The sequence below is a fragment of the Oncorhynchus gorbuscha genome, linkage group LG09 (genome assembly GCF_021184085.1).
Source record: "Oncorhynchus gorbuscha isolate QuinsamMale2020 ecotype Even-year linkage group LG09, OgorEven_v1.0, whole genome shotgun sequence".
In the NCBI taxonomy this organism is placed as follows: domain Eukaryota; kingdom Metazoa; phylum Chordata; class Actinopteri; order Salmoniformes; family Salmonidae; genus Oncorhynchus; species Oncorhynchus gorbuscha.
In genome coordinates, this window is record NC_060181.1 from 53843712 (window position 1) to 53854931 (window position 11220).

The 11220-nt window shown below is 38.4% G+C and overlaps 1 protein-coding gene across 6 annotated transcripts in view; it reads right to left on the reverse strand.

Moving 5' to 3' along the window:
• Nucleotides 1-10636, reverse strand: part of LOC124043767 (solute carrier family 35 member F5-like) — a 28706-nt gene extending 18070 nt beyond the window's left edge. Inside the window, exons 1-8 of one of the 6 annotated variants that reach the window (XM_046362707.1) lie at nucleotides 7639-7818; nucleotides 6587-6734; nucleotides 6170-6266; nucleotides 5782-5844; nucleotides 5531-5665; nucleotides 4841-4990; nucleotides 4530-4595; nucleotides 4317-4383 (exon numbers count right to left, since the gene is read on the reverse strand). In XM_046362707.1, the coding sequence (XP_046218663.1) occupies nucleotides 4317-4383; nucleotides 4530-4595; nucleotides 4841-4990; nucleotides 5531-5665 (418 nt within the window). In that variant the 5' untranslated portion in view covers nucleotides 5782-5844; nucleotides 6170-6266; nucleotides 6587-6734; nucleotides 7639-7818. Of the gene's footprint in view, nucleotides 1-4316; nucleotides 4384-4529; nucleotides 4596-4840; nucleotides 4991-5530; nucleotides 5666-5781; nucleotides 5889-6169; nucleotides 6267-6586; nucleotides 6735-7638; nucleotides 7819-10601 lie in introns of those variants that run through there. The other 5 variants (XM_046362703.1, XM_046362705.1, XM_046362708.1 and 2 more) reach the window with 5 other exon arrangements.
• Between the last annotated feature and the right edge of the window lie 584 nt (nucleotides 10637-11220).

Sequence of the window (11220 nt, forward strand, 5' to 3'; positions counted from 1 at the left end):
CAAGACAGTGTTTATTTGCTCTGGAGACAGATGAGTTTACACAGCAGTATGCAGGAACAGTTATGTGAATGTATGGCATACAGTAGAAGAAAGATACCATTAACACTTATAACACTAGTTCTAAAAAGGGAATACTTGCATATGGTGTGTTTGGGTGGTGCAGTGAGGTGTTCGGAGTCACTTTGATACAAGGGACGATTGTTATCGGACCTTTCACATCTCTTGAGAGTCAACTTCTTTGTGTCCAAGCGGTATCGTCTGTGAGAGAAAGGCAAAAACCACTATTAGACATTCATAGGCAATCCCTGTGTACTGTTTGTATTCCTACTGTAGCAGCATGGTGTAGAATGAGACATCCCACAGACACACTCAAGCTAGCTAGAACACACAGGTATCGTTACTCCAAGACTAATATAGGTCATAAAGCCAAAGTAATTTCTTTACTCTCATCATCAAAACCCTTCTCCAGTTTTGCTCTTAAATGACAGGCACTGAGGCTAACTAGGCTAGTTGGTTAACTAGCTATAACGTTAGACTACAGTACATTTTAGGTATAGCAAAACACAGCTAGCTTGGCTTGTAGTGATACTAGCAAGCCCACTTATTGCCGAATCAATCATTAAATTGTACTGTACAACACAGCCACGTGTCAAATGAATGGTTATGTTGCTACCTGGCTACTGACAGCAAAACAACTTACTCGTTTGTTACTTGCCCTCCTGAGTCCTGGTCCAGCTGGTCTAAGCTGCCACCGCTGCTTGCCGGACTCGTAATTATTATTTATCCCTGCTGTGTCAACTTGCCTTCAGTGTATTCCGACTCAAATAAATAGGGTTGCATGTTCCTAAAGAAAAAATAAACATTGTCCAGCTCTTCTTGGAAAGAGGAATCATCAGTAGCAGCCATTAGCTCGGTTTCCTCCAATTGGCGACAGATTTTAATGAAAAAATTATCTGCATTAAGAAAATATGCGCATTTTACCACCAGTGGTGCGTTTACACCAAACAGACTCGTGGATAAAAATTTGTGCACGATGACATAGTGCACACAAAATTTACTTTTTATGTACCGAACAAAAATCTAAATGTTCAGTGTGTTTCCATCCCATTTTCACCTCTACCGATAGTTTTGTCACAAAAACTTTTATGGTAAATAAGAATGTTTCTAATCACTTCTACATTAATGTGATTGCTGCCATGATTATGATAATCCTTAATGAATCGTGAATAACAATGAGTGAGAAAGTTAAATGCAGAAATATCATACTCCCAAGGCTAACCTTTCATCAGTGTGGTGGGGGGAATCTAACTTTCTCACTCATTCACAATTCATTCAGGACTATCCGTAATCATGATAGCATACACATTAATGTAGAAGTGTTTAGAAACATATTCTGTTCGTATTTACAATGAAAGTGACTCAATAAATGATTTTACAATTCATTTCTATTGGGTACAAAATAATCTGAAACACAACCACAACAAATGCATCCAACAAGTTTGTAGTCCCAAACTTGCTGTAATCATTGCGTGCTAGGAATATGGGACCAAATACTAAACTTTGACCTACTTTAATACACATAAGTGTATTTGTCCCAATACTTTTCGGCCCCTAAAATGGGGTAATATACACAAAATGTGCTGCAATTTCTAAACGGCTCACCCGATATGGATGATGAAAATACCCTCAAATTAAAGTTGACAGTTTGCACTTTAACTTCATAGTCATTGTATCATTTCAACAAAAAATGTGTCACTGTTCTAAAACTTTTGGAGCTCACCATAGCTCCAGTGAACCTGTAAACTAGTACATTGCCTGTTTTGAAAAGCCTGCCTTCGAGGGTCGGGAACAGTTCATTGGGCTCCCGTCAGCCTTAATTTAGTCTCTTTACAAAGCCAGGAAAAATGAGTCAACCTAAAAATCCTGTAATGTCCTGGCAGATAGTCCAATGGCTCCATTTTTTATTTAACTAGGCATGTCAGTTAAGAACAAATTCTTATTTACAATGATGGCCTACACGGCCAAACCCGGAAGCCGCTGAGCCAATTGTGCTCCGCCCTATTCAATTGAATTTATTTTGGGTAACAGACATAACCAACAAAATGTACAATGTGGACCCAGAGGATATCACTTGAAAGCATTAATTAAAACGCTTGTTTCCAAAGTGGTCCTCGATGGTAAAAACAATAATGCATATAATGGGACTCCCAATCACGAACAACCATATCTACTCACTGCTAGCATGATCATGCAATTGGAAAAACACAAAGGCCACAATTATTGCAACAAAACATGACTCCATTCAATTTTAGATCAGACAGCAGGCTTAATCAATCAATGACGCCATTGGTTGAGCTCTCCGGCGCAAAAAAAAAAAGAAAGTCCAGCTATAATGCATAATTATGTCTGAAGCACCCTCTCATCACTCATAATTATGTAGAGGCTGGAAAAACATCCCAAATAGTGTCTATTGGTGAAGCTTCCCTTTTACAGTCCCATTCTACAACCCCATTATTTGCCAAGGTCTTTACATGTAAAGATCAACCTTAGCCAATAACAATGTGTTCAATGATTATTATGTGCAATGTCTTGACTTCTGTGTGGAAACTCATCTATCTGTATGTACTGATCTCTTTTTTTATAAAACATTTTTATTTCTTTTTTTTAGTTTGCATGTTCGTATATATAATATTTTTCTTGTTTGTATGTTCACCTGCCCGAGGACTGCAGACAGAAATGAAGCTGTTGGCTAAATCTGGTACAACAAATGTGTACTGAGTGTGTACTTATGTGTACTGAGATTGTTGTACTGTACATTGTCCCTCTTCAAATAATGTTTTTTCAGAGAAAAATCTAGAGTTCAGAATGTTTGCTTATGACATAAATCATTGTTGCTATGGCTTTGAAATTCATATACAAGGGACTCTAGATTTCTAAATGTTTGGTTAAATTGTTACGACAAGATGAGGAGCCAATACAACGAGGGAGGGAGGCAGGTGGGCACCGGTTACCAGTCAAATCACAGAACCATTCGTGTTTGTAGCCAGCGTGGGAAATGAACACCCGCCAAATGAGGGTCGATTTTGGCATTGGCGGGTAAGAATGTCTGTTTCACAAGCCACATTGGCAGGTGGTCATACACAGCATTTGGGAACCGTTTTTTTCATTCCAAATGTAGAAGCTGGTGAAATTGACCTGAAAGGCTACTAAAGTGTGATTTTGTACTCGTGTTTCTTGGTTAGTCACATCGTTTTGTCACACACTAGGTTGTTTTTCAATATTAGTTTGAATTTGCTGCAACTCTCTGCTGCTAGTGCAGATACAGAGATTCTTATCTCTAACAGACAGACACAGAGGGGCAGCTGAACATATTTGTTTTGCTCCTAAATATCAACTCATGTAGTCCTTGTAACAAAATGTCTGTTACAGCCCTGAACTAATAATAATAAATAAACCGTATCACTCAGCATTTTGTGGCAGGGCAGGCACTTTGTTTATTCTTGATTGATGCTCAGTTGTAGAACTGTTTTACTTTTTTACTATTTTATCAAAATATTTTGGCTGGTAGATGTATAAATCTACATGACACAGTGTCTGGTGGAACAAAAAGTAAATATCCCACCCTGGTTGTAGCCTGTCGAGAGGGCCTATGTTATATCTAAAAACTATGGATATCAATAAAGAAATTCAAGTTATGTGAGGCACCTTATCCTCACTGTGGTCAGGATTATCATATTCTGTCTGTCAATCATGAATTTAACCACATCTAAGCACTCTGATGAAGAGAACAAAGATTGCCCATAGGGTGAAACAAGTAGCCTAAATGATTGAACATGGAAAAGATAATCTCAATCACCAAGACAATCCACAGGATTCCTACTCACTAACATGATGAAATATTGATTATTGAAGGTTTCTTTAAAAAAAAAACTCATTACACAACCGCTGCGGTCTAAGCCACTGCATCTCAGGGCTAGAGGCATCACTATAGACACCCTGGTTCGATTCCAGGCTGTATTACAACCGGCCGTGATTGGGAGTCCCATAGGGCGGCGCACAATTGGCCCAGCGTCATCCGGGTTAGGGTTTGGCCGGGGTAGGCCGTCATTATAAATAAGAATTTGTTCTTAACTGACTTGCCTAGGTAAATAAAGACATTTAAGAAAATATATTTTAGGCTTGGTTTACCAGCTGAATAAGGCAATATGATTATTTATAGATCTTCATCAAATATTTTATCTACATTCTTAGTCTGTTGGTTAGTCTGCTAAAGGTTTTATTTCTATATATAAAATAATATATATTTTAATACTCACCGTTGGCACAGTTTGTCTGTTCTGTGGGAAGGTCCTGAAACTTCACAGGAACGTACAGGGGTTCACTCTGAAGTAAGAAAGAAAGTCTTCAACTAATGCACTCAACTAAAAGCATTTCTTATCATCACATTCATACAGTATATTCAGCCAGCCAAAAGTAAAATCTAAATGCGAGTCAGGGAGAATACAAAAAAGCAAATCAATTATACTCACTAGGGTATGGTCATTCAAACTAGTGTCATTGATACAGGGGGTAAAGTAGGCCTCGGCATCAGCAAACTGTGGGAAAATACTGTAGGTTATATTGGGCTGTTTCATCATAGCAAATCAACATTAATAATAATAATAAATGCCATTTAGCAGACGCTTTTATCCAAAGCGACTTACAGTCATGTGTGCATACATTCTACGTAAACAACCACTACAAATATACTGCATGCGCTAAGCAACAATTTATCTTTAGAGGGAAACAACAATGTTTCGTTGCCCCCATGTGGTTGTGGGACGTCAGTGCTATTACGTACAAAGGCAGCGCGTCGTCCCCGGAGACTGCCCGTGCACTGCTGCCTCCATGGCCTCCACAGCAGGAACCCCAGCAGGTACAGCACAAACATGGAGGTCTTGGTGAACGTGCTGAAGAAGGGCTTGTTGTACTCCTGCCTCTTGAATATGTACTGGGGGGAAATAGAGGTGACAAATTATGACTTACTGTTCAAATGTCTGGCACTTCAAACTGATCCAGTGCAGATTCAAGAAAAAAATAATTAGGGTGAAGTCACTTTGAAACTATTGAGATGTGGCTATTCCTCGTACAGGGCGGGGGGGGGGTATTAAAATGTCTGGATAGATATTATAAGCAACATGGCGAAAACGTGACCCCACTAGTAGGCAAGGTGGAGCTACTACCATATTCCTAGTCAATCCTTTCAGATCTACACAAGTGCCTATGGGGCAGGGGTTAGTGGTCAAGCATTGTCGTGTAATTGAAAAATAGTCTTAAGATTGAGCAGATTATCCTAAATAAAGGGCGCCTATCCCAGGCCACCCATTTCTGCAATGGTGCTGGTTTTCATTTCTCACTGTACACTGTAATTGTCCGTAGATTGCACCTGCCAATCAGTTCCAAGCCATAAAAGCAAATACAAGTAGGAATGTGGCCCACGAAACCAGGGGAGATGTGCGCCCCTGGTCTACAGGAAGTGCTAGTGTCTTACTGAGGTGAGCTCAGAGGAAGCCACCCAGATGACGTCCACCAGCAGGAGGATGACCACCCCCAGGGCCATGCGTCTCTGCTGGGCCACCGTGCTGCCCTGAGAACCCATCCGGTTCATGATGAACACCCACACCATCTGAACAAACACACAAACATGTTATTACACACACACACATTTCAAAACAGTTCATAGACAAATACCAAAAACAGATGTCTGGGAGATGTTCTTCAGATGTGACACAGTGACAGTACCTGGAAATCCTAATACAGGATTCTTCAGTGTTTTGGACTTTCTGACTCGGAACAGGCAGGAATCTGAAACCGTGTCAGTGGATAATGAGAAACACTGTCCAACAATCCTGTAGGGAGTGCACAACACTGAACGTTACTGTTTGGGTCAAAATCAATATAGATATCTGAAACCCTGACAAAGATGATATAGGCTATGCCTAACTGTTTAGTGACAATGGTTTTACAGGATACAAGAATGTGGGTTTTCTTCAGAGCTGCCTCAACCAAAACTTCTTTGTGATGTTACAAACTACTTTGAACACATTCTAACATCTGTACACCTTTCAACTGGTTTACCCACAAATATTAGAGTTTACAATTACTTTATAAGACCTCTTTAGGATCTTACCAGGTCGACCCCAGGAAAGGCACGTTGGCTCTAGGAGTTGCTGTGCAGACCGGTTCAGGAAAGAGGAACACCAGCATGGGGCTTCACAGGCACCATACTTCACATGCAATGAAACAGGGAAACCAAATAAGAACCTGACAATGTTCATTATCATAGCAAAGACCATTTGAAAAATAAGAAATCAATCAGCAGAAAAGAGGTAGGCCTCCACACAGACGGGTACGACGGGACTATTCACGGATTAGTCTGAAAAGTCATTGATGAAGTATGCGATGCTCTCCTAATAAAAACACATACGCCTACATCATTCCTGCTAGATTTAACTAAATGCTAATTTTTGCACAACCTGAGTAAACACATATAGCTCTCTCATGGGTGTACTTACTAGGATGCAAACAAGCCAAAACAGGGACCAACCTGAACTTGTCCATTATGAAAACGTTTTAGTTGGAAAATGCACCAGATCTTGGAGGTGAAATCAGAGGTGCCTAAGGTTCAGAGCTAGGTCCTTTTGAAACATGGCCTATCCACAAGGGGACTTGAGAAGACTCATAAGACCATAGCCCTGCAGGTAAAATGCACATTATATGATGAGGTACTTCAGGGGTACTCTGGGCAGAGGAAAAAAAAACAGTTGGTAACCAAAAAAGGTTGTGAACCACTGGATTAGCAGACAGGGAGCGGCTCATGAATGAACGCATTCATTGTTCTAATGTTTGCTCAGTGTTGCCTTAGCTATGCTTGTCTACTCGGGAGGAATCATGTACGCTAACGTTACAACTATGATTGCTCTTTTGCATAGGGTGTTTCAGATTTGCATTATTTAACTAACGTTACAAAGTAGCCCTTCATCCACAGCAGCATCAAAGAACTGTGGAGTAAATTCCCGATGAAGGTCAGAACAAAAAATCCTGGTATTTTTAGCCAAGTAGCTACATCGAATAATCACGCTCAATGAGGTATGCACAACATACATTTGTCAAAGGGGTGAGAGGAGTTTGACACGTCACTCTGACAGATTACTGTCTGTAACACTATAACGTTAGTTAAGAGGTAGTGCTTGCGGAGGTGCCCTTCATTTTATAATCAGATCTTTCTAAGCAGCTCACTAGCTCGATTCATCATTCATAGGACAAACAAGAGCAAAAGAGGGGGTAGTTGGCTTGCTAACGTACTAGCAATATAAACCATTTATTCCTATGCTCGCAAGGACTCATGAGTTTATTAACTAGCTGCAACATCATGCCGATTAGACAGCAGTTCTAATTTAGCTAACGTTAGTTGTTAGTTTACCTGGATTCGTTTAAAATGTATGTAACAAGTTATTTTTGCAATATGGGAACTGCAGTACTAGATCCATTATTTGCCAACGCGTGAACTAGCTAGCTTTCTCGAAGTTTACAGCTAACGTTAGCTACAGAGTAGCTAGTTAACGTTACCACCAACAAATCATTTGTATTTAACGTTACCTAGCTAGCTAGATGGTAAGTAGGTTTCCTTCTATTTGACGTGGTCGTTCATTCCTCGTCTTTGCAGGAAAACACAATAGCTTGATCATCGGTAATACATGTACAGTGTGCGATGATAACACATATCTAAACAAACTGGTTTTGTTGTAAACATTAACTATCCTTATGATTCCTGCTCAGGTGACTCTGCTTAGTCATTTAAATAAGACGCAGAGACTTTTGGGATATGTAGTCTTAATTTGGGGCTATGTAGAATATTTTAGACTCAACCAGAAGCAGCAAGAGTGCAGCTGGGGTTGGTAGAAAATCTACATTTGACATGTAGGCCTACACAGAATAAAAAAATGGATATGGAATGTATATTTTATCGACATGTACAGTATACAAAATATATACATTAAAAAATCAATCCATATATTGAAGGAAATACTATATATCAGAGTATTTTTAAAAATACAAATAACAGTCAATCTAAATCTACATGTCATTGGAGGCATGTGTCAACATTCATTTATCAAATTTGATACAATGAATTAACACAATTGTTGAAGTAATACTATAATGCTACCATATTCAACACAATAGATTAATTGAAATTGAAGGAATACTACACCATATATCAGTTATTTTGAAAAGAATAATTGCAATATACTAGTGCACACGCCTGAGAAGAGGACCATTGTGATATTGCAAGATTTTTAGAAATCCATAATCCATGCCCTTTTTCTCAGATTTGTCAGAAAAACAAGGACAGTGGGAACCAGACAGATCTTTTAGAGATCCTCAGGTGCAAGTGCTATTTCACATACTGCATCTGTCTGATGATAATGATGACCCATTGTATCTGATGACAATCTTGGAAAGGTCTATAAAACAAAAGCTGCATTTTTAAGCTCTGATTTGAAGAAAATTATGGAATTATATGAAAATTAAGTGGGATGAAAACTACACAGTACAAATAAGTATATGGTAACATAGGTGAATTGGTTAGGAAGTCAAGTATATATTGACAAATTAGATTAATCCATTGGCTAATTTCAAACTGTCTAATGCATGTGTGTATTAAAATGCAATGGCTTAATTATGTAGCTAACACTAAAACTCATTCCTAGCCCAGAGCTCTCTGTTCATCATATATGCACAGTCACTTTAACCATATCTGCATGTACATACTACCTTAATCAGCCTGACTAACTGGTGTCTGTATGTAGCCTCACTACATGTATAGCCTCGCTACTGTATATAGCCTGTCTTTTTATTGTTGTTTTATTTCTTTACTTAGCTATTGTTCATATAACACCTTTTTTGCACTATTGGTTAGAGCCTTTAAATAAGCATTTCACTGTTAGGTCTTCACCGGTTGTATTCGGCTCGCGTGACAATTTCTTTTGATTTGAGCGTGTGTGTATATACATTAGGCCAAAGGTCAGTGACTGAGATGTTGTGTGTATCTCACACTACTGAAAAATGTATTTATTTTATGAAAAAATAAATAGATTTTATTAGATGTTAAGGCACAACCACCTAAAATAAAAAAGTAAATTACGTCATCATTTCCTCAATCAAAGTTTGTACCAAAATATGAAGCCTATTTAATAGACTATCGTTTTAGAATATGCATAAAATGCATCGTCCCATTGCAATGTCTGCCTATGCCCACACATTCTCCCAAGAAAATATTATATTTTTAATACCCTCAAACACCAAGTTAGGCATATCTCATTTTAAAATAGACCATCATCACTGTCAATCGTGAATGATAATTCTTCACCTTTTCATTTGATTGATCTCAATCAGTCTCATGGGAATATGCATTTAGATCTTCTTGAATTACCGTTTTGTGAGCAAATAAGAACAAATAGTGTTAATCTATTTGCCTTTTTTGTATTTTCAATCAAAGCATATATCCTGCCAATTGAGTGGTGTTCTCAGTTTAGTTTTGGCACATCACTTTTTTGTGACTGTCCAACTTCAGCTAACTATCCTAAAATCTAATTAGAAATGAGGTGTTTTTGGTGTAACAGTAAAGGTATAGGCCTGCTATGCTATTATATTCAGTTATGTATATTCATATTCTTGCAAGACATTGATTTATGGAGCGATTTCGGTGCCAACAGAAATGGTATTTGAATTCGATACTTTAGAATTTGTATTCAAATATTGAATTTCATATTTTTGAATTTGTAATGCACAAATGTAATCATTGAATTCATCAATTGACCTTGTATTTCATGATTTGAAATTGAATTGAGTGAATATTGCATTCAGTTTAAAATGTCTATTTAGTTGAAATGATATGTTCAGTTTCAATATGGTAGATATTGCATTCATTGTCTGAGTATCAAGATTCCAAACTACCATTTCAAGTTTCCAAAACTTCTCAGATGCATTCAGGTCCGTGTGTTTATGAGTAATTCATATTTCCTCTCATCTCAACAAGACCAAACAAGAGGAAATTAAATCGTTTTTATAATTTGTCTTGTTGAAAAGCAAAACGACAATGTTATATCAACTCGTTCATGGTTTCCAAATTGGGCATCGAAAACAAATAAAGGAAACATGTATATATGTGTGTGTGTGTCCGCCACACATAGAAAGGATTAGAAATGTGTGTGACAGGAAGATAAAAATAGTAATGTTAGCCAAGATGCTTCATTTATCATGCCAATAGAACGAACTCAACAGTTGGCTTGCACCACTTTCCTATCTAGCATTAGCCTGCTAACGTTACTGCTGACTAACTAGCAGGCTGGCTAGTGGAAGTAAACTAGTCCCTCATGCTAGCTAGTAGTTAACGTTAGCAGGTTGAGGGACTAAGTATTTTTAAAAATGAAGCAGCCCGGGCAGAGGTACCTGCTGCAGAAAGGTGAGATTTACACACTGCCTTACCAAGCAAAACAGGCAGTAACTGCTCATAGCGTTGAACTGAGAATAATGTATTGAAAAAAATGTATTTTATTTACCTTGGTTTCACAGTAACTTTATGCAGTTATTGCTAACATGACCCCCGTTTTCTCCAAAACGCAATAGAGGCAGGGGACTTGCCCGCATGTATTTAATGTAGCAAAAATTAAGAACTAATGAGCAATAACTGCCTTTTTTGCTTTTCCTCAATTACCTCGACACCGGTGCCCTCGCACATTGACTTTGTACTGGTACCCCCCTTAATTTTGGGGGGTGTATTTTCTTAACTGCATTGTTGGTTAAGGGTTTGTAAGTAAGCATTTTACTGTAGGGTCAACACCTGTTGTATTTGGCGCATGTGACAAATAAAATTTGATTTGCTTGGTAGGGCAGTACAATATGTTCTATAGCTACTTAGCTAGAGCTTCTGTTTAGCTTGTGCTTATTAATTGAGTAGCCTAATAATGAACTTAAGTTACTGTAAATGTTTACCTAACCACTAGTGGTTAGAGCGTTGGACTAGTAACCGGAAGGTTGCACGTTCAAACCCCCGAGCTGACAAGGTACAAATCTGCCGTTCTGCCCCTGAACAGGCAGTTAACCCACTGTTCCTAGGCTGTCATTGAAAATAAGAATTTGTTCTTAACTGACTTGCCTAGTTAAATAAAGGTAAAATTA